Source organism: Giraffa tippelskirchi, chromosome 6 (genome assembly GCF_054371585.1).
Source record: "Giraffa tippelskirchi isolate mGirTip1 chromosome 6, T2T-mGirTip1v1.2.pri, whole genome shotgun sequence".
Taxonomy (NCBI): Eukaryota; Metazoa; Chordata; class Mammalia; order Artiodactyla; family Giraffidae; genus Giraffa; species Giraffa tippelskirchi.
In genome coordinates, this window is record NC_137280.1 from 161,506,332 (window position 1) to 161,530,620 (window position 24,289).

At 36.0% G+C, this 24,289-nt stretch overlaps 1 protein-coding gene across 1 annotated transcript in view; it reads left to right on the forward strand.

Annotated features, from left to right (window-relative positions):
• LOC145510937 (uncharacterized) overlaps window positions 1-24,289 on the forward strand; it is a 571,176-nt gene that overhangs the window by 309,083 nt on the left and 237,804 nt on the right. Inside the window, exon 6 of the mRNA XM_081503112.1 lies at window positions 2,234-2,386. Within this exon, the coding sequence (XP_081359238.1) occupies window positions 2,234-2,378 (145 nt within the window). The 3' untranslated portion in view covers window positions 2,379-2,386. The remainder of the gene's footprint in view (window positions 1-2,233; window positions 2,387-24,289) is intronic.

Consider the following 24,289-nt stretch of genomic DNA (forward strand, 5'->3'; position numbering starts at 1 on the left):
TTCTATTGTTTGTGCTAGTTGACTTACCAGGAGGTGATTTAAGGAAATGGCATTCTTAAATTGAGAGACAAAGGTCAAAGACAAGCAATGCCTTAGCTGTTAAAACGTATATCATGAGGCACGGATCCTTAACTGCATACAGTGGCAGTCCACGGGGAGTGGGGAGGAGTGCCTTTAGTTTGTATCTGTGACTTATTGCTGTGACATGACACTATTACATTTTGGTTTTTAGCATTTTTAAAGAGGAAGTAATAGTTATGAGAGATGAAGAACTCAGAATTAAGTACTGTAGTTATACACAGAAGGGTAATTTGGTTTTGATGTATTGGCTCGAGGCTGTTAACTAATAATACCAAATTTTAAGTAGCATCTCACCAGTATGAAAAAGAGGTAGCATCATTATTAATGTCTAAACTATAGTGTGTTTCACACAGGATTATGGTAAAGGTCAGGCCATGTTTCTCTGAATTAAAAGCTATTCTGAGCTATCGCATTCCTAATCAACTCAGACCTAAAGGTGCATAGCTCAGTTATAATGAGGCACAATGAATTTAAATAAACTGCAAGATACTGTATAGTGATTTATATGTGCACTGTGGTATCCTTTTAACTCATTAGCAATGAATGATACTATGTGTTTGCAACTGTTTTTTGCTGTATAACTATTTTTTAATCACAATATTTCTTAGTAAAAGTACCTTATGCTCCCATTTTCTTCCTGTATGTGTAAAGTAAAAGGTGATGGGTGCTCCTGGCATATACCCAAACATGAGTCACAGCAGAAAGAAACCAGCAAATATCCACTCGCATAAATTTCATAAATTAACCATTTGTGACTATGCTTACATGTTTATGGTTTCATGGTATGGAATGGCCATGGAATTGAGAATAAGCATTGAAGGTTCTGTGGAGGTTTCTGAATTATACTTCAGAGTTATCTTTGTGGAGGAATTAAAAAAATCATTGACCACATTTGAGCATTTGTTTGAAAAGCATCAAAATTTATCCAGAAACTTTTCTGCCTTATAATTCAGAAGAGTTTATTTACCATCTTTCATCATCTTATGTATACCCAATAATTTTTATAAACAACAGATTCCTATAGCTTTCTCATATACCAGGTTTTCATACTATAGGGCTTTATTTCATTTGTTAAAATCCTTTTGTTGCCTTTATTTCTACATTAAGAGAAAATCTTATGCATGGCATGCATAATCAAACATTTAACTAAAAAAGGGGAAGTGATTGCATTGATAATATTCTCTTTATAATTGGCTCAATTATATCTACTTTTTTGTGGTGGTCAAAGGAGACTGGTTATAATATCCTAAAAAAAATCTGTTTCTCCTAATGATCAAGAAACCTATTCAGATACTATATTTATCTTCAGTTATACTCTCCACACTTGAAATAGCTTCACTACTCTTAAAATTGATTTAGTTTAATACAACCAGGTCATTGTATTAAAATAGGATTTCTGTCTTGGGGCTCAACTGCTTTTGAGTTTCATTGTCAATTATTTATCCTTCCCGTTCTTTTTCTTGGTGAGTTTTTATCTAATATAGATTTGGCTTTATACTTATTAATTCTAGAATAATGGGACAGATGTTTCTAAATAGTCCTCAATATCTATTCTCTTCTTTCCTTTAAGAAATAGGAGTAAAGCTGTACTTAGCTAAATGGCCATCCTACCACAAACTTAGTCTTCCTTGAAGTTAGATATTATAGGCTGAGTCAGGTCCTCTCAAAATTCATATGTTGGCTTTCCTACCCTCAGTACCTCAGAATGTGACTATTGAGACTGGGCTTTTAAAAAGATAATTAAGGTTAAACAAGGTAATTAGCATGGGTCCTAAGCCAATAAGACTGTTGTCCTTATTAAAAAGAGGAGACTAGGAGACAGACAAACTTAGAGAAAAGGCCACATGAAGACACCAGAGAAGGCAGCCATCTTTAAGCTATGAAGAAAGGCCTCAGAGGAAAGCCATCCTTTGATACCTTGACCTCACACTTTTATCCTTCAGAATTGTGAGGCAAATAAATTTCTGTTGTTTAAACCACTCAATTAGTGATACTTTGTTATGGCAACCCTAGCAAACTAATACAGTGGGAGTGGCCATGGGACTGAATTTGGGTTTCTGGGGTATAAGCAAAAGCGATATGTGAATTTTCTGGGTCATTCCTTAAAAGACAAATTAGAATATGCTGGCTTATCTCATTTTCCTTCTCACAGGCTGGAACACAGATGTGACAAGGACTTCACTTTGAGTGTTCAAATAAGGATAATACATGGGATGTGGTGGAGCAACATTATGGAAGAAACCTGGTCCCTGAATAACCTTGTGATGAGCCAGCCAGCCAGGACTACTCATATCTGAACTATTATGTAAGAGATAAGTAAACTTTTGTCTTAAGCCTCTGAATTTTGGGGGTCTCTATTACTATAGTTTAGCCTTTGTTATTGTTTAGTCACTAAGTCCTGTTTGACTCTCTTACGATCTCATGGACTGTAGCCTGCCAGCTCTACTGTCAGTGACATTATTCAGGCAGGAATACTGGAGTGGGTTGCCATTTCCTCCTCCAGAGGATCTTCCTGACCCAGAGATTGAACCTGCGTCTCCTGCTTGGCAGGCAGATTCTTTACTACTGAGCCACTAGGGAAGGCCAGTTTGGCCCTCACCCAAACTAATAAACATGTATTAAGTAAGTGCAGGCAGAGAACCTCTGTTCTATTTCCATTTTAATTTTTCATTTATATTCTATACATAATAAATAATATATATATAATAAACTATAAACCTTTATAATTTAAATATATAAATGATGATATCTGTATACTATTTGATTGTATATTACATTGTCCCACAACTGCTATTTTCATTACAATTTCATTGCAGTTTTAGCAATAATATATCTAATGGATGGTAGTCTTTCTTTCCTTTTTCTGGTGGTCATTCTCCAGGTGGTGTTTATGAACTAGTATTAAACTCAGTTTCATCCTTCACAAAGGTCATCTGAGGGACCAAAGACATCACATAGTTATCATCATTCATGGAGTCTATCCACAGCCCACCCCTAGCCAAGCACTTGTCTGAGGTTTTTATGATTAAATTCTATTATTACTCTTCTTATCAATATTTTAGCAAATTATGAAGCTGGAAAACATGGTGCTTTTCCCACAGGCAGGCTTACTGATTTTCCACATTTTCACTACTAATCATGCCATGTGGTTTTCTTTTTTTGACAGACATTGATAACCATGGTATATGAGTTCAGTGGACGTAATATCCACCAATTCCATCTCCTACTTATTGCTAAGTGTACTAGATGATTTACACTAATTTTAAGAAACTTCATTGTATACAGCTCTTTTCTTATTGTTTTTGTAGTCAGAAAGTCCAACTCTCTTTCTGACCTAACTTTATATAATATTACTGCTCTTTTTTGCTATCTGTTAGGTATTGAATAAGCCTGCCATAATGCTTCAATCCTAAAATTCGCAGCAAGAGGAAAAAATGATCCTTCTGGGATGAAGTAGGACATCAAATGCTACTAGTAGCCATTTAGAAATTCTTTCCATTGTGACTTACATAAAAACAGCTTGCAAGCAAATCAACCTCACGACCACATGTTTAACTGGAGTACTAAAAGATGGGCATTTGCTTCCTCTCTAAAGAAAAGGATAAGTTTAGCTTGACTGGTGGTAATTCCATATCCCCACTCTTGAATTAAGTGATTAATCCACTGGAAGTCTGTGTTCTGCTTTAGAGTCCCTAGCATTGAAAGACACCCCACAAGAGACCTATTCATGTAAATCTGAATTCCTCTAAATAGAAAAAATATCTGCATTTACTCTTAATTTTTTTTTCATTTGATGACATATCTTCGAGCATCAATTAGATTTTGAGGTTACCATAATTTCTTCTCAAATGCAGTACTGAGAGAGTAGAGCTTGAGGGTCCTGATACATAGGGTTTATATCTTAGTATGAAATAATACATCATATAGTCTTTTGGAACATGAAGGATCCAGGGTATCATAGGAACTTTGGAAAGTTGTGCTAGAGAGTAGTAGAGGGAGGAGAATGCTGAGAGTGTGGTTCTTGGAAGATTTCTATAGAACTAATTGGTGTTATTTAGTATAAGCTAAATGATTCACATAAAATGGATGCTCACAGACCAAAATCATTAGCATTATATGTAAAATTAGAGAATGACAATGGTGAAAAGAAACTTTGCTTTGCGGTTGAAACTAAAGCTTCCAAAAAGACATGATTAAATATGCTGTTGATCGTGATTTTGGCTTAGGTATATCTGGTTCTTATTATCTATCAGGACGAATGTGTTCGTTTCTCCCAGTATAGCTGCCACATATTTACCTTTCCATCTTTTTCTTCTTTCTCCCTTAATCTCTAAATTTTCTTCTAAAAATTAAATATTTGTGTGTATGTGTAAGTGCTGCTGTACTGTGTAATGTGCTCAATAGAGTCTCTCTGCCACCCCATGGGCTGCAGCAAGCTAGTCTCCTCTGTCCATGGAATTTCTCAGGCAAGAATACTGGAGTAGGTTGCCATTTCTTTCCCCAGGGCATCTTCCCAACCTAAGCATCGAACCTGCTTCTCCTGCATTGGTAGGCAAATTCTTTACCACTGCGACACCTGAGAAGCCTGTATATGTTCATGTGTATATTTATTTTTAGCTTTCAGTTCAGTTCAGTTCAGTTCAGTCGCTCAGTCGGGTCTGACTCTTTGCGACCCCGTGAACCGCAGCATGCCAGGCCTCCCTGTCCATCACCAGCTCCCAGAGTCCACCCAAACCCATGTCTATCGAGTCGGTGATGCCATCTAACCATCTCATCCTCTGTCGTCCCCTTCTCCTCCTGCCCTCAATCTTTCCTAGCATCAGGGTCTTTTTCAATGAGTCAGCTCTTCACATCAGGTGGCCAAAGTATTGAAGTTTCAGCTTCAACATCAGTCCTTCCAATGAACACCCAGGACTGATCTCCTTTAGGATGGACTGGTTGGATCTCCTTGCAGTCCAAGGGACTCTCAAGAGTCTTCTCCAACACCACAGTTCAAAAGCATCAATTCTTCGGCACTCAGCTTTCTTTATTTATACTTCAGCTCTCACATCCATACATGACCACTGGAAAAACCATAGCCTTGACTAGACAGACCTTTGTTGGCAAAGTAATGTCTCTGCTTTTTAATATGCTGTCTAGGTTGGTTATAACTTTCCTTCCAAGGAGTAAGCGTCTTTTAATTTCATGGCTGCAGTCACCATCTGCAGTGATTTTGGAGCCCAAAAAAATAAAGTCTGACACTGTTTCCACTCTTTCCCCATCTATTTCCCATGAAGTGATGGGACCAGATGCCATGATCTTAGTTTTCTGAATGTTGAGCTTTAAGCCAACTTTTTTACTCTCCTCTTTCATTTTCATCAAGAGGCTCTTTAGTTCTTCTTCACTTTCTGCCATAAGGGTGGTGTCATCTGCATATCTGAGGTGATTGATATTTCTCCCGGCAATCTTGATTCCAGCTTGTGCTTCCTCCAGCCCAGCATTTCTCATGATGTACTCTGCATATAAGTTAAATAAGCAGGGTGACAATATATAGCCTTGACATTCTCCTTTTCCTACTTGGAACCAGTCTGTTGTTCCATGTCCAGTTCTAACTGTTGCTTCCTGACCTGCATACAGGTTTCTCAAGAGGCAGGTCAGGGGGTCTGGTATTCCCATCTCTTTCAGAATTTTCCACAGTTTATTGTGATCCACACAGTCAAAGGCTTTGGCATATTCAATAATGCAGAAATAGATGTTTTTCTGGAACTCTTGCTTTTTTGATGATGCAGCAGATGTTGGTAATTTGATGTCTGGTTCCTCTGCCTTTTCTAAAACCAGCTTGAACATCTGGAAGTTCATGGTTCACGTATTTTTAGCTTTATTGAGGTATATTTGACACATTTGTAATATATCTAAAGTGGATAATGTAATGATTTGATATTTATATATATGTGTGTGTGTATATGTGTTAGTCACTTAGTTGTGTCTGGCTCTTTGCGACCCTATGGACTGTAGCCCACCAGGCTCCTCTGTCTGTGGGTTTCTCCAGGCAAGAATACTGGAGTGGGTTGCTATTTCCTTCTCCAATATATATATATACACACACACATATATGTTGTGAAAAGATTCCCACAATCTACTAAATTAAACATCTATCACCTCACATATTTTCCTTTTTTTCTTCAAAATTCCACACGCAAGTGATACCATTATGCAGTATTTGTCTTTCTTCGTCTGATTATTTCACTTTACATAATGCTCTCCAGGTTCGTCCATGCTGTCACAAGTGACAGAATTTCTTTCTTCTTTAAGACTGAATAATATACCACTATATTTGTATGTGTGCATTTGTATAAAATGCTGTTTTTCAATGCAATATATATGTTTAGATGTATGTAACTTTTGTTTTTTTCAGTTCATCCATCAACAAACATTTAGGTTATTTCCCTACCTTGGTTACTGTGAATAATGCTGCAGTGAACATGTAAGCACAGGTATCTCTTTGAGATAATAATTTCTTTTGCTTTGGATATATACATGAGGTGGGATTGCTCTATCATGTGGTAATACTAGTTTTAATTTCTTGAGGAACCTCCATACTATCCAGAGGCGAACTATTTTTAAAGTAATGTAAATGCGTGTGATATGAAGAAATTCCATCTGATAGGAACATTAGCCTAAAAAGGGACTTGTACATGTTGTATGTTAACCTAGAATGCCTTGCCCTCAGGCCTTTACCAGGCTACCTTCTTTTTGTCGTTCAGAACTCAGCTCACATTACCTCTTTTTTTGTTGTTGTTGTTTAGATTTTTTTTTAATTAATTAATTTATTTTAATTGGAGGCTAATTACTTTGCAATTTTGTGGCGGCTTTTGCCATACATTGACATGCGTCAGCCATGGGTGTACATCACATTACCTCTTTTATGAGGTCTCTCTTGGTCACTAAGGTCTTCCCTGGTGGCTCATTGGTAAAGAATCCACCAGCAAGGAAAGAAAATAGACAGGAGACACTGGCTCCATACCTGGGTTGGGCAAATCCCCTGGAGAAAGGAAATGGCAAATTCACTACTAGTGTTCTTGCCTGGAAAAATCACAGTCCATGGGGTCACAAGAGTCAGACACGACCGAGCGACTGAACGACTTAGTCACCAAAGTAGCTGTCTCCTCATACTCTGCTGTTATCACAGGTAGATTCTGTCCCACCAGTCTAGTTTATATTATTCTTCAGAACATTTATTGCTGCCTGTATTATTCTTTCTCTGGTATATTTACTTCTTTGTTATTTGTTATTTTGGAAGTTCCCAAATTATTTCTGATGCACAGTACACTCTCACAAATTAAGGAAACTTCACACTAAATTCATTTTTCCCCGAAGTATATTAACTGATTTTTCTCCCCTTTTTGTCATGAATTAATTCACCATTATTTGAATTCCATATTTTATATTTTCACTAAGATTTTCTTTTTCTCCTTTTTCCAATTAAGTCTTCTCAATTCTAGTTGAGGAATACATGTTTGTTTGCAGTTCTGTTTATTTTCCATTAGTATTTGTGGCCTAGACTGTTGGGAAAATAAATGAAAAATAGAATCTGTCTTATTATGAACAATTTATTTCAAAAGTATGAAGGTTATATGAGGAACAGGGCTTTATCAAAACTTAATTTGTAGAATGAAAAGAGTTGCCACGTTCCATCACCAACTCATATATGCCGTATGAAAAGATTAGCCCCCATGGGGGGTCCTTCAAAGACATAGTTTCTAGTTTTGTTTACTACAATCTAGTTTGCTTTGTTCTGTAGGTTGCTTAATATATCATTTGGTTCTACATGTTTCTTTTTCTTGATGTTTCTTTTATACTGTCAGATCCTGCCATGTCCATTCAAATCTAAAATTGTCTGAAACTATCTAAGTCACAACAAATCTGCTGTGTGAATAAAATCTTTATGGAGAGCTGTGAGGTTTCCAAGGCACATGCATAATAGAAATTCAATATCATTTCATTTGAGTACAAGCAGAACTACCAATAGCTTCATATCCCAGAGACCTACAAATTTGTGCTAAGAAAAGAATGATTATGACAGGATACCAGGCCTGTGTGCAGGATCCTGGTAATATATTCCCCAGGCAGTTGTGTGATCACCCCAGGGTGCTGGTGTTAGGAGAAAGGGGCACTCCTGAATTTACTGTAGTATTAGAAGCTTCTAATATTAATCAAATCTGATTTTCAATAACATATTCCTCAGTATAAAATTTAAAATCAAATAGAAAAAATGGCAATCTCTACAATCTACTTTAAAATGGAGACTCTGGCATTAGCTTCTTTAGCTTTAGTGCTAACAAAGCAATTAGCTCAAAAGAAAAGCTTATAAACAGAACGTTTAATATGTTATCTCTTTTATGCTTAAAGTGTTAGTAAGAAGTAATTCTCTGGACAAAAACTAAGGTAGGAAAAATATCTTATGTGTTTGTGTATACAGAGGAGGCAGACAAAGTTCAAATGGGATTAGGGTAAATATTACAAAATTTATTGTTACCTTAGGATAATTTTGTTGGAATAAATGTTGCTCAAAATAAGGAGGAAAAATTAAAAGTTAATGAGGATTAAAATTATTTAAGGACTATTTCAGACCAATTTGTGATTAAATTTACCTTATGTAAACTATGACCTCTAAGAATATAACTAATATAAAATTTAATATACTGAATTATGTTTATATCAGTATTTTTCACTTTAGGGTTTTTTTTTAACTGATATTTTTGCCTAATACCTACATTATCAAAATAATTATAGAATCTAAATTTACAGTTTTAGCTAGCAACATATATTAAAAATTGATGATCTAGTAATACTCCTTGGTTAGTTAATATGGCATTTTTCTAAAAACTTAAATGAACAACTAAGATAAATCTTATAATTCCTGAAGTCTTATTAAAGCTCAGAAGTCTAAAGTCATTATTATAATTGATCTTAATTTAATATGAAAATGTATGTTTATATAATACCCCATCTTAATAACTAGGACACCTTTGGATGACTCTGACACAGTTATTTTTTATAATTTGTAAAAGCAAAACAACTTAATAATATATAATTATAAAGCAATAATGAATTAGAATCTTTGTTAAGTTGATCCAAGATCAACTTTATCCATTGATTACTTTGAATAGTCACCATTTCTGTGAGATCTGAGTCACAAAGAGTTAAGATGATTTTAGACAGAAATACATTCAAGATATAGGAGTAGATGATGGAATAGGAAATGGCAACCCATTCCAGTATTCATGCCTGTAAAATTCCATGCATGGAGGAGCCTCGCAGGCTACAGTCAATGGGGTTGCAAAGAGCTGGACATGACTAAGCAACTGAGCACACAAACAGCATGCACATGCAAGATATTGATGTGATTTTTTAAGTTAAAATTTGGTAAAAGGGTGCAAATATTCAGTTATAAGATGATTAAAGTCTGAGGATCTAATGTCAAACATGGTGGCTATAGTAGATAATACTATATTATTCAGTTGGAAGTATAACTTAAATGATCTCAAAAAATAATATATGAAGTGATGGATTTGTTAATTAGATGTGTGAATCCCTTCAAAATATGTACATATAGCAGGTCACCAAGATGTAAACCTCAAATAGCTTACAATGTTATTGTCAATTATACCTCAGTAAAGCTGGAAAAAATAAAAACACTTGACTGTGGAATGAAAAAATAAATCAAAGTCTAGCCATAAAATTTGACCAGCAAAAATTCTACCCAAACAGATAAAAAACCATGATCTAGCAAAGAGTATTCTAATTATCTAAGAAAACTACTTCTATTGTGTTAAGATCTCTTAAGATTTAAAATAATAAATTCTAGAAGCATAAAAAGGTTTTATTTTCCCATTCAAGGACTGCTGCCAACAAATTTAATCCATTTAAAGTAAAGGAACCATTATAGGGAGAGTAAGTATGGTTTAGTTTCTCTGAATTAATTAGATCTCTATGAATTGTGGAACAAATCTGAAACTCTTTGAAATACTTTTTAAAAAGTTACTAAACATGAAAAGTGTGATCCTAAATAGTACTGCTGAAATAACATTTACCAGAAAATGAAAAGTTCATGTGCTGTATTATGAAATATTTTTAAAAATATGTCAATTATTACTGTGATTCTAACTATATATGTGAGAGAAGGAAATGGCAACCCACTCCAGTATCCTTGCCTGGAGAATCCCAGGGACAGAGGAGCCTGGTGGGCTGCCATCTATGGGGTCGCACAGAGTCGGACACGACTGAAGCAACTTAGCAGCAGCAGCAGCAACTATATATGTAGTAAATTGGTTTAACAAGCATGATACTTTATTCAACAGTATTTCTGAACATCTATAGGATAATTATAATCATTATTTTTATTGACCCAGATGATAATAATAGCTGTCACTTATTGAACACCTACAATTTTCCAAACGTTGTGTGCTGATGTTATATGATGTTTAAGGCTATTGATTTTTAAGTCAGAAGCTGCATTCAAATCTTGTTTCTATCATTTACTTTTGGGGACTTAGGAAGATAATTTGTGCCTCAGTTACCTTTTCTGCAAAAGAGTAATTTTAACTACCTCATAGTTTTCTGGTAAGGAAGCATTACATAAGTTAATTCATTAAACCCCTTAGACTAATGACTCGAACATAGTCAGTGTTCAATAAATTTTAGTTACTATTACTTGATAGTTTAGATATTTTATCATGATAGAAGATTTGCTATAATTATTTTACAGGTTAGGAAACTATGACTAAGAGATTTTATGCAAGTTGCCCCAAGTCACATAGCTAGTAATAGAATTAAAAACTCCCAAGTTTATTCTCTTTCTGTTATATTGTACTATCTTCAAATGCACTGGAAGATTCTGAATTCTTTCTTTTTTTATACATTTATTTTTTTAAATTGAAATATAGTTGATTTACAATACTATATTGGTTTAAGGTATACAGCATAGTGCTTCAGTATTTTTACAGCCTACACTCTATTGAAAGTAATTATAAGATAATGGCTATACTTCCCTGTGTTGTACAATATATCCTTGTTGCTTATTGATTTTATGCACAGTAGTTTGAATTTCTTAATTCCACACCTCTAATTTTCCCCTCCCAACCCCCTCCACCTTTTGACAGCTGCTAGTTTGCCTTTTATATCTGTGAGTCTGTTTCTATTTTGTATATAAATTCTAATTTTTTTGGATCCCATGTATAAGTGATATCATACAATATTTGTCTTTTTCTCTTTGATTTATTTCTCTAAGTGTTATATTCTCTAGGTTCATCCACATTGTTGCAAGTGGCAGAATTTCATAATTTCATTCTTTTTTATGGCTGAGTAATATTCCATTATATATGTACACATACATATATATCTATACATACTACATGTCCGTTATTCTTGTCTGTTGATGGGCACTTGGGTTGTTTACATATAGTGGCTATTATAAATAATTCTATCATAAACACTGGGATGCATGTATTGTATCCTTTGAAATTAATGTTTTTCTGAATATATACCCAGGAGTGGAATTGGTAGATTATATGGTAGTTCTATTTTTAGTTTTTTAAGCACCTCCATAGTGTTTTCTGTAGTGGCCGCACCATTTTCCATTTCTATCAGCAGTGTGTAAGATTCCTTTTTCTTCACATCCTCACCAACATTTTTAATTTGTAGACTTTTTGATGATAGCCATTCTGACAGATGTGAGGTGATATCTTATTGATGTTTTGATTTGCTTTTCTCTAATGATTAGCAATGTTGAGCATCTTTTCATGTGCCTGCTAGCCAAGTGGATGTCTCTTTCTGGAAAAGTATCTCTTCAGGTCTGCTGTCTGTTTGTTTTAATTGAGTGAGGTGTTTTTTTGACATTAAGTTGGATGAAATGTTTATATATTTGGATATTAACTCCTTATCAGCCATTTTATTTCCCAATATTTTCTCCTATTGCATAGGTTGTCTTTTCATTTCAATGGTTTCTTTTCTGTGCCAAAGTTTTTAAGTTTAATTAGGTCCTACTTGTTTATTTTTGCTTTTATTTCTTTTGCCTTTGGAGACAAATCTAAGAAAATATTGCTATATTTTTGTCAAAGAATGTTCTATGTTCTCTTCTAGGAGTTTATGCTTTCAGATATTACGTTTATGTCTTAATCCACTTTGAGTTTATTTTTGTATGTTGTGTGAGGAAATGTTCTAATTTCATCGTTTTATGTGTAGCTGTCCATTTTAATAGATCTAAATCGAAAAGATTGTCTTTCCTCCATTATCTATTCCTGCCTTCTTTGCTGTAGATTCAGTTCAGTTCAGTTCAGTCACTCAGTCGTGTCTGACTCTTTGTGACACCAAAACCATAGCACACCAGGCCTCCCTGTCCATCACCAACTCCCTGAGTCCACCCAAACCCATGTCCATCAAGTCGGTGATGCCATCCAGCCGTCTCATCCTCTGTCGTCCCCTTCTCCTCCTGCCCTCAATCTTTCCCAGCATCAGGGTCTTTTCCAATGAGTCAGCTCTTCGCATCAGGTGGCCAAAGTATTGGAGTTTCAGGTTCAACATCAGTCCTTCCAATGAACACCCAGGACTGATCTCCTTTAGGATGGACTGGTTGGATCTCCTTGCAGTCCAAGGGACTCTCAAGAGTCTTCTCCAACACCACAGTTCAAAAGCATCAATTCTTTGGTGCTCAGCTTTCTTTAGGGTCCAACTCTCACATCCATACATGACCACTGGAAAAACCATAGCCTTGACTAGCTGGACCTTTGTTGGCAAAGTAATATCTCTGCTTTTTAATATGCTGTCTAGGTTGGTCATAACTTTCCTTCCAAGGAGTAAGTGTCTTTTAATTTCATGGCTGCAATCACCATCTGAAGTGATTTTGGAGCCCAGAAAAATAAAGTCAGCCACTGTTTCCTGATCTGTCTGCCATGAAGTGATGGGACTGGATGCCATGATCTAGTTTTCTGAATGTTGAGCTTTAAGCCAACTTTTTCACTCTCCTCTTTCACTTTCATCAAGATGCTCTTTAGTTTTTCTTCACTTTCTGCCATAAGGGTGGTGTCATCTGCATATCTGAGGTTATTGATATTTCTCCCGGCAATCTTGATTCCAGCTTGTGCTTCTTTCAGCCCAGCATTTCTCATGATGTACTCTGCATATAAGTTAAATAATCGTGGTGACAATATACAGCCTTGACGTCCTCCTTTTCCTATTTGGAACCAGTCTGTTGTTCCATGTCCAGTTCTAACTGTTGCTTCCTGACCTGCATACAGGTTTCTCAAGAGGCAGATCAGGTGGTCTGGTATGCCCATCTCTTGAAGAATTTTCCACAGTTTATTGTGATCCACACAGTCAAAGGCTTTGGCATAGTCAATAAAGCAGAAATAGATGTTATTCTGGAACTCTCTTGCTTTTTTGATGATCCAGCGGATGTTGGCAATTTGATGTCTGGTTCCTCTGCCTTTTCTAAAACCAGCTTGAACATCTGGAAGTTCACGGTTCACGTATTGGTGAAGCCTGGCTTGGAGAATTTTGAGCGTTACTTTACTAGCGTGTGAGATGAGTGCAATTGTGTGGTAGTTTGAGCGTTCTTTGGCATTGCCTTTCTTTGGGATTGGAACGAAAACTGACCTTTTCTAGTCCTGTGGCCACTGCTGAGTTTTCCATATTTGCTGGCCTATTGAGTGCAGCACTTTCACAGCATCATTTTTCAGGATTTGAAATAGTTCTACTGGAATTCCATCACCTGCACTAGCTTTGTTCATAGTGATGCTTCCTAAGGCCCACTTCACTTCACATTCCAGGATGTCTGGATCAAGATGGAGTGATCACACCATCGTGTTTATCTGGGTCATGAAGATCTTTTTTGTACAGTTCTTCTGTGTATTCTTGCCACCTCTTCTTAATATCTTCCTCTTCTGTTAGGTCCCTACCATTTCTGTCTTTTATTGAGCCCATCTTTGCATGAAATGTTCCCTTGGCATCTCTAATTTTCTTGAAGAGATCTCTAGTCTTTCCCATTCTATTGTTTTCCTCTATTTCTTTGCACTGATCTCTGAGGAAGGCTTTCTTATCTCTCCTTGCTATTCTTTCGAACTCTGCTTTCAAATGGGTATATCTTTCCTTTTCTCCTTTGCTTTTCGCTTCCCGTCTTTTCACAGCTATTTGTAAGTCCTCCTCAGACAGCCATTTTGCTTTTTTGCATTTCTTTTTCTTGGGGATGATCTTGATTCTTGTCTCCTGTACAATGTCACAAACCTCCATCCATAGTTCATCAGGCATTCTGTCTATCAGATCTAGTCCTTTAAATCTATTTCTCACTTCTACTGTATAGTCATAAGGGATTTGATCTAGGTCATACCTGAATGGTCTAGTGGTTTTCTCCACTTTCTTCAATTTCAGTCTGAATTTTGCAATAAGGTGTTCATGATCTGAGCCACAGTCCGCTCCCGGTCTTGTTTTTGCTGAGTGCATAAAGCTGCTCAATCTTTGGCTGCAAAGAATATAATCAGTCTGATTTCGTTGTTGACCATCTGGTGATGTCTACGTGTAGAGTCTTACGTTGTTGGTAGAGGGTGTTTGCTATGATCAGTGTGTTCTCTTGGCAAAACTCTATTAGCCTTTGCCCTGCTTCATTCTGTACTCCAAGGCCAAATTTTCCTAATACTCCAGGTGTTCTTGACTTCCTACTTTTGCATTCCAGTCCCGTATAATGAAAAGGACATCTTTTTTGGGTGTTAGTTCTAGAAGGTCTTCTAGGTCTTCATAGAACTGTTCAACTTCAGCTTCTTCGGCGTTATTAACCATAAATACATTGGTTTATTTGAGGGTTCTCTATTCTGTTCCATTTATGTATGTGTCTGCTTTTGTCCCACTACCATACTGTTTTGATTATTAGCTTTGTATGATAATCTGAAATCAGGGAGGGTGATAGTTCCAGCTTTGTTCTTTTTTCTCAGGATTACTTTGACAATTTGGGATCTTTTATGAAAGTGAAAATTCGTTCAGTCGTATCCAACTCTTTGTGATCCCATGGACTGTAGTCCATGGAATTCTCCAGGCCAGAATACTGGAGTGGGTAGCCTTTCCCTTCTCCAGGGGATCTTCCCAACCCAGGGGTTGAACCCATGTCTCCTGCATTGCAGGTGGGTTCTTTATCAGCTGAGCCACAAGGGAAGCCCAAGAATACTGGAGTGGGTAGCCTATTTCTTCTCTAGCAGATCTTCCTGACCCAGGAAATGAACTAGGGTCTCCTGCATTGCAGGCGGATTCTTTACCAACTGAGCTATCAGGGGATCTTTTGTAGTTCCATGCAAATTTTGGAACTGTTTTTTCAAGTTCTGTGAAAATGCCATCAGTATTTTGATAGACATTGCATTAAACCTGTAGATTGCTTTTGCTAACATTTTAGCAATATTAATTCTTCCAATCCAAGAGCTCAGAATAGCTTTCCCTTTCTATGTTCATTTTCAATTTCCTTCATCAGTTTTATAGTTTTCGGAATTATTGCTTAAATTACTAAAGAAAAATATGAACAATAGCCGTGATGTAATAGGTGTATGTGTCCAACAAGTAGATTAACTTAATTAGCAATAATACTTCTATTATTATCCCTATTTTACATATGAGGTAATGGAGACATTGAGGGAATTCCTCACTTACTCAATGTCATACAGCTAGTAAGTAGCAGAAGTACAAATACTTTCAATATGTCTCTGTGTCCCCAGGTAAGTCTCTGTATATCTCACATTTGCTCAGAAATGGGTCAGCTCCTAAGGTCTCCACCTACTTGCCCAGCACGGATTTGTATTGCTGAACTCCAACTCCTGAGGCAAAAGAGACTTCCTTTTCTTCCTATTCTTTGCAAGCCTTATGACCCTGCTGCTGCCTTAGAGCTACTCTCCATAGCACAGTGGACACTTCTGCTGTTCCTCTGCTGCACTGAGCTCTCTCTCCCAATTTTTTTGTTTTATCATTAATGACACTATTAAGGGACCCTAAGGGAATACTGGTGTGTTCACTCTGTATTGCAGCTTTCCAATTTTTCACTTAGCCCTCTTTTCCCTCAGATCTAATCATGCATGCAGGGCTATACTAGCAACGGATTGAATCCACAGCCACCATATTGGACTCAGAGTGTCTCTCATCTAGATTAACTGAGGATATGATGCTGACTTAGGGTAGTCATGTTGGGCCTCTTGAGACTTTTCTCTACTCACCCCTAGTTTACAAGACATACTTTCAAATAGCTGGCATCCAGAGTGGATGTAGTTTATATTCTTTCTGAGGACTCTTCTCTGCATGCATGCAAATTAAATTTTGCTGGCTCATCAAACATACCCAAGCATGCTTGGATCTTGAAAGTTGCTGATAGAAGGCAATGACTCATGCTGAGAACTCCACTATCTGCACATACAAAGAATCAATAATAATGTTAGAGTAATTTACATGTTGACCAAACCAGTCTATACATTCTTTTGACCAATACTCCTGAACTATATTTAGAACTTAGTAAATTTATAATACTGATACACAAGCCAAAATGTAATATGAAAATATAGCTACTATACAATTTAAATACTTGGGAAAGTGGTTATAGTCTTAGATATTTTATGAAATGTTATAATCTGTATTCTTATTTAACAATTAGCTGAAAGAAAGTGAAAGTTGCTAAGTTGTGTCCGACTCTTTGCGACCTCATGGACTATACAGAGGGCTTCCCTTGTAGCTCAGCTGGTAAAGAATCCTCCTGCAGTGTGGGAGACCTAGGCTCAATTCCTAGTTTGGGAAGATCTCCTGGAGAAGGGAATGGCTACCCACTCCGGTATTCTGGCCTGGAGAATTCCATGGACTGTATAGTCCATGGGGTTGCATAGAGTTGGACATGACTGGAATTCTCCAGACCAGAATACTGGAGTGGATAGCCTTTCCCTTCCCCAGGGTACCTTCCCAACCCAGGAATCAAACCCAGGTCTCCCACATTGCAGGTAGATTCTTTACCGGATGAGCCACAGGGGAAGCCCAAGAATACTGGAGTGCATAGCCTATCCCTTCTCCAGGGAATTTTCTGGACCCAGGAATCAAACCGGGGTCTCCTGCATTGCAGGCAGATTCTTTACCAACTGAGCTATCAGAGAAGTCTCATCACCAAATATAATATATATATGTGATATATATATTTTACATATATATAGTTTTATATATATATATATATATATATATATTTAGTTCAGATGGGCTGACCCCAGCTTCTGGCTTTAGATTGGGATGTCACTCAGATCAGTGAACATACACTGCATCACTTTAATTGGATCAGGATGGGAAATGTGACGTGAGCTGTGACAGTCAAAAAGCTGGACCTTCTGCTTGAGCTATACAGAGTACTTTTAAGTCCAGTAGAGTCACTGTTGACCATCTTTGCCACCACATAAGAAGAACCTGCTTGGGGATAAAACCAACAAAGAAAAGAACCAAACAAGAAGGGTGGAGAGGAATGTCTTGAGAATGCTGATTTTTAGCTGTGGGACTTTTTACTAATGTAAATTGATCCCTTCCCTTTTCTCTTTAAGACTTGAGTTGGGTATTTTCATCTGCAAGAATCCTGACTAAGAGGGAAGAATAAAATTGGAACTGTAAATGCACTTTACTAATGCACACTTAAACAAAAAAGCTTGAATTCCCATTGGAAAAATTAGCCTTGGTTGTTTAACCTCACATTTTAAAAAAATCTGTAACTAATTTTTGTCTTAATATTACTCATTTCAATGATAACTTTTAAATTAAATATAATAAAAGTCTCATTAATATTCTTATTTCTCTTTTTTCCTTTCTCTCTTCTTCACACGTTCCCTCTCTCCTCTCATATACCAGATTCAGAGAATAAAAAAAAAGTAGCCTCCATGAATAAAATAAATATAGCTTTTGTTTTTGTAATATTAGATTTTAACAGGCTATCCACTCAGAGGGAAAAAAGCAACTCTGTCGAAATACTGTTTTCATTACGCTCATCAATTAATTAATTATTTACTAACTGAGAAGGTAATGGTACCCCACTCCAGTACTCTTGCCTGGAAAATCCCATGGACGGAGGAGCCTGGTAGGCTGCAGTCCATGGGGTCGCGAAGAGTCGGACACGACTGAGCGACTTCACTTTCACTTTCACTTTCATGCATTGGAGAAGGAAATGGCAACCCACTCCAGGGTTCTTGCCTGGAGAATCCCAGGGACGGGGGAGCCTGGTGGGCTGCCGTCTATGGGGTTGCACAGAGTCAGACACGACTGAAGCGACTTAGCAGCAGCAGTAGTTCATAAGTGACTTGTAATTGCTGCTTGGTTGACCAGTAAACCAAGGGCTTCCCAGGTGGCTCAGTGATAAAGAATCTGCCTGCAATGCAGGAGACCTGGGTTCAATCCCTGGGTCAGGAAGATCTTCTGAAGAAGGAAATGGCAACCCACTCCAGTGTTCTTGCCTGAAGAATTCCATGGATAGAGGAGCCTGGTGGGCTACAGTCCAAGAGGTCGCAAAGAGTCGGACATGACTGAAGCGACTGAGCATGCATGTATGAATGGCCTAGTGGTTTTCCCTACTTTCTTCAATTTAAGTCTGAATTTGGCAATAATGAGTTCATGATCTGAGCCAAAGTCAGTTCCTGGGTCTGACCAGTAAAGCATTATTTTGCCAAAGCCCTGTATGCCATGGTGACAAGTTTCATTCTTACTTCTTGAGACATTGTTCCCTCCGTATGTCTGACTTTTGCAGACTCAGAAATTTAGAAACAGAGCTATGTTAAATAACTTGAGATTATGACACTTCAAATATGAATCCAATGTTTGACATTCAAGTATTTCAAAAGCTTCCCAGATGTGATATTGTGCTCTTAGGTTGTATTGTATCCTTTGAAGATATTTTATTCAGAAGTGTCTAATTTTGTTCTCATTGTTAAAACAGTAAATAGTTATACGTATTCCAAGTCACTCTGCTGAAAAAGTCATCCCATGCTTTCTCCTTTGACTAAAGATATTTAATATAAAGAATTTAATGCAGGTATACTCTACTTTTAAAATATTAACTTAATATAGTTAATTATATAAAAATAATGTATAATGCAGTTGTTTAAATTCCAAATGATATTCCTTATGGATTTACTGAAATGGCAAGTTCTTGGAAGCATTAAATATTTTATAATAATACTCTGCTTTATTTATTTCCTCTGTATTTGCATAATAAGTTTCTATGTTGTAGAAATAATAGATCAAAAGGAAAGTTTCATTTTATTTAATAGTCAAATAGAATTTCTTGAATGTTGATTGTGAACCAGGAATTTTTCTAAGCATTGAACTATTCCTTAAGGAGCTCTGAGTATAAGTAAGGATACAGAGAAATTAATATAAGTGACAGTGTCCATGACATTTCTTTGTGTATGAAGAAAAATAAATTATAGTTATCATCTTCCAAGAAACTTAAAATGTAGTTTGGGAAAGAACACATACAAACTGAATGATAACAATAGTGTCATAGGGTAAATTATAAATACAATTCTATGGTGTTGGCAGTGCTCTATGAAAACAGAAAAAGAAGATATCACTTTTAATTGAAAACACAGCTAGTAAAATTTGGATGTACAGGTAGCATATCCAAGTGGCAGAATATTCCAAATTAGAGCAAAGGTGCATTAAAAACCTCAGAGATGTGAGAACCCCAGAAGGGATATTGAAGAGAGGGTGTTTTTTTGCTCAGCTGGAACATAAAACAATTGGCAACTTAAATGTAAAGTTGGAGTGCTTTTGAGATGAGTAGTTGGAGGATGGCAGTGGTATTTTAAAAAAATCTGGTGATGGGTATATAAATAGGAATAAAGATGAGTTACCTAGAGAGCAACTGTACTTTTCTTTGAAGGCTATTTCATGAATAGTAATACTAAGGGATAGTAATATGAAGTAAGTAAGGCAGGGTAAAGTAAAAGGAATACAGGGAATTGATGGCAGGATCATTATCATAACCATACAGTTCATGTGTCCTTCTGGCTAACTAAATGTGAAAGAGAGATAGAAGAAATTACATTCTAGGTTATATCCCGTATTATGAAGTTTAGTGTGTTAAAGAGTTCTAGTTATGAAACTATGGCTAGCGTTAACTTCATTTCTTTAGCACTTCCACGACTACCGGCCATACTATTAGCTACTCTTTATCTATAAATGCCATTTCTCTCAGTGGTGAGCTGCGGTTTGGATGCATCTAGGCAAATGTGCTAGAATAAATATGACACCATTTAGATAATAGAAAAATGTTAGTTCACATATAAAGAATTGTATACTCGGTATATTTTACTACCTGAAGAATTATATGCTCTAAAATCAAGGTAAGAAGAATACTACTATTTCCTTAATGATAGTGGAAGTAAAATTGAAATTATTATACCAATATATAATTATAAACCAATTAAATATTAATAAATTGTGAAATATTAGCATGGTTCTTAGAAGCATGTCACTGGAATATATTTTTTTAGCTTATTGTGCGATATTTAGTTTTTTCTTTATTGTGGAACACAGTCACATTAATCACACAATAGTCATTGAAGATTATAATAGTTATTGAAGACATAATAGACATAATATTATTGAGTAGTTATTGAAGAGTTGCTTCATGTTGAAGCAGGAAACAGTTAAATCCTTTAAAAACATTCTAGGTTGGAATTTCATAGATAATCTGAGAGAAAGAGTCCTTTTCAACAAAACTTGAGGAATTCCTCTTGGGGCCTTTATACACCCAAAGCAAAATTATTTTTCTCATTTGAATTTTTTTCTAATCTTTTTTTAACTCTTGAAAAACTTATCTAATGACTTTAATTTAAAAATGGTGACTTCCTATTGGGTTTTAATGACAATGTCAGTTTTAGAACAGTTCCTGGTTTCTTAAAAGAAGACAAAGGTTAATGAATCCTGTAAGAGCCTAGTAAATGAGTTTTTCTAATTTTTTTTTTTTAACATGTAGAGAGTTTCTGAATTGTAGATTTTTTTTTTTTATATGGAGAGTGTGTATCCTTGAAAGACCACGTGCATCTGGAGCTACTCCATATAATGAAGCAAGTAAAGCTGTGTGGAATATGTATATAAACTAACTTTATGTTTATGTGACTCATGCATGCATACATCTATTTCGGTGTGTGATTATTTGATAATTTCAATTCACACATTAAAGTTTTTCCTTTAAAAATATGTAATGAAATCCATTGCCAAGAAAGTCTACTTCTACCATCCTAAGGGTTTGCAATATTGAATACCCTCCAAACTGTCGGAATCAAATATTAAATACTCTAAGTATATTTTGTTCTTGACTTTGGATTGTTATCAACTTATATTAAAACTATTATAGCTCCGTAATATAAAATGTGCTATTAGTGAAAAGCTGTAATCAGGTCCTGATTTTCTCTCTTGGTTTAACTCTGAGTTACTCTGATTAAATTACGGGCATAAATTAGCCTCTGTTATTACTTCCATTTCCACTAAGCAAGTTGTCAAGGGGGAATCAGAAGTGCCCTGGCCCTGGACATAGATAGGAATGCAGTGGAGAAGCAGTAGAAAAGAAAAGGCAGATGGTTATTTTTTTTTTCCTAAAACTAGCACAGATTCTAAGTAGATAGTGAGGGCTATTGTGAGGGTTTGGTGATGAAGCTTCTTTGACAGTACCAGGGGTTGACGGGGGCAGTTGCAGGACTCCTTATAAAACATTATTCTTTATACTCCTTATAAAACATTATACTCTTTTATGGATAATTGTGAGTTCCTACAGTGTGCCCAACTTTGTTCTACGTGTCTGGTAAACCTTGGTGAACAAAACTGATGAAAGAGGTCTTAAACGTCATTGCAGGGTCAGATGTTAACAGGTGTTTTACATCTAACAGGGATGGGACAAATCATGTTTATTACTTACATACTAGAATATGACCATTTCTTACTTCTTCTAAGAACCATGTGAAGCAGGTATACTGACCCAGATTCACAGATAAGAAAAGAGCCCATAAAATTTGAGTAAATTACCCGAAGTCATGTAATCAGTAAGTGATAGACTATGATTTAAGCATGTCATTCAGATTGAAAATGCTGATCTTTTTTTACCACAGCACACATGCCTTAAGAAGTTTGTGGAATATTATAAACTTTATGTAGTTTAGCAAAATCACTGGGAACGTGGGCTTTGGAGAGGCAGTCTTCTTGTGACATTCAACTTTGCCACTTAGATCTGTGACCTTAGGCTGGTTATTTAAAATTATTAGCCTCAGTGGAGTAATCATATTCTGTCTCATCAGATTATTGTGAGGATAAAGACAATAAATATAAAACATCTAGCACAGTGACTGGGACAGAGTAAGTAAGTGTTAAAATATGCTGTCTCTTCTTATCATGATCATCATTATTTATAATATTTTATTATTCTTTCCTGGTGAGAAAAGCTGTTTACCTATTTAAAATGTGTAACTAGGATTAAGAATCCTGACTCATGGGGCAAGAAAGAATTTAAGTGTAGATTTAAAGATAAAAATTTGAGAAATACCAGGTATGTAAAAAGTGTGCTATTGATTTCAACATTTAAACAATTTTAGCTGACCTGTCACCAAATCCTTGGGTCATTATGGTGTTTTCCAACATTAAATATTTAAATTAGATACGTATTTTCCATTATTAAATTATTTTCATTTGAGAACAAATGAGTACATTTAATGAAGGCATTGTTAAAAAAAGCACAGCATATTTAACTGAAAACATAAATGAGTGAGTTATAATATTTACATAATACATTTGTGCCATATACATCCCTCTTTTCTAAGTTTAATGTAATGTTGTGCTGCAATTGCACATTAACCTTACAATTAGACACAAGCTATGCAATTAAATGCTCACTTAAAATTAACAATTATAAATGTCCTTGCATATAGAGTAGCTCCTAAAGAATGTAATGCACTTGCTGTAATATCTACTATATTGTGTGTTGCTTTTCTGCTGTTCAGCAGAGGAATTGAATGGGGAAATAATTTCACACTGCATATAATGCATCTGATATGAAGCAAACTTGAAAATTATTTAGTTACAGATTTCTCTGACCAGGCTTGCAAAGTGGCATATATTATGTTAATGGGCAAGCATTTGAAAATGAATTTGAATATTAAATGCACTAAATTTGGGTTCTGACATGAAGGCAGGCAGAGTTTGATATACAATTTACAAACAGGTTCTCTTTAACTCTTTCATTGCCATGGCTCACCGTCATGCTCTGTGCTTAACATTTTTAGTCTCACAATTTTTTCATCACTGAAAATTCCATCATATTGAAATCTAATGATTAGCCTGTACAAATGAAGTACCGCTATAGTATTAGATTTTTATATTCTATATTTAGTTGTACTCCATGTTGTTCAGTGAGAAATAGTTGCTTATTCATGAAAGTTATAAGTAGGAAAGAAATGAGCGACATCAATCACTGTGTTAATGGCATACTATATTTTCTCGCTTTCGTTTGTAAAGTAACACCTTTGGGTTGACATCCATTGGAATGGATGCTACCAAGCCACCATTATATACTCAACCAAAATATCACCGATTTACCACTAGTGGAATCATCATGTTTAAATTTATAGGAAATGAATAGTTAATAGTAAACCTACCCACCAAAGCATATTTTTATTGAAAGAGCAAAGTATTACAGTACACCGGATGTTTTAGGTCATTTATTTTGTTTTTGCTCTGGGTCATTTTACAAAAGCACTTCTGCTCTCTAGCGTTAAAATGAGAGCCACTCTACTCCCCAGATATTACCCAGTAGCACTTGGGGGCTCTTAATGATTAATACCATCACCGTCCAGCCACAAACCTTTCTGCCGCAGATAATGCCAGGCAGCAAGCGCGCTTGACACTTTTAATGTATAATTAAGTAGGAAAAGTCAGCACTCAGTATGCAAATTTTTCAAAATGATAAATGATGCCATACAGCAGTAGGGATTGATTTGGTGTAAATGAAACTAATTAAGGAAATGTCAAACATAATTAATAAAACAGGTTTAAGCTGCAAAACATTGTCAATTGAATGAATGAGGAGGCATTGGCTCCCATTGTTTCTGCTTTATTTAGGGCTTGTGTTTAGCTTGTACTCTTCCTAAATGCACTTTCGCTACCTCACACCCTCCACTACCAATTCCCAGAGAGGGGGAAA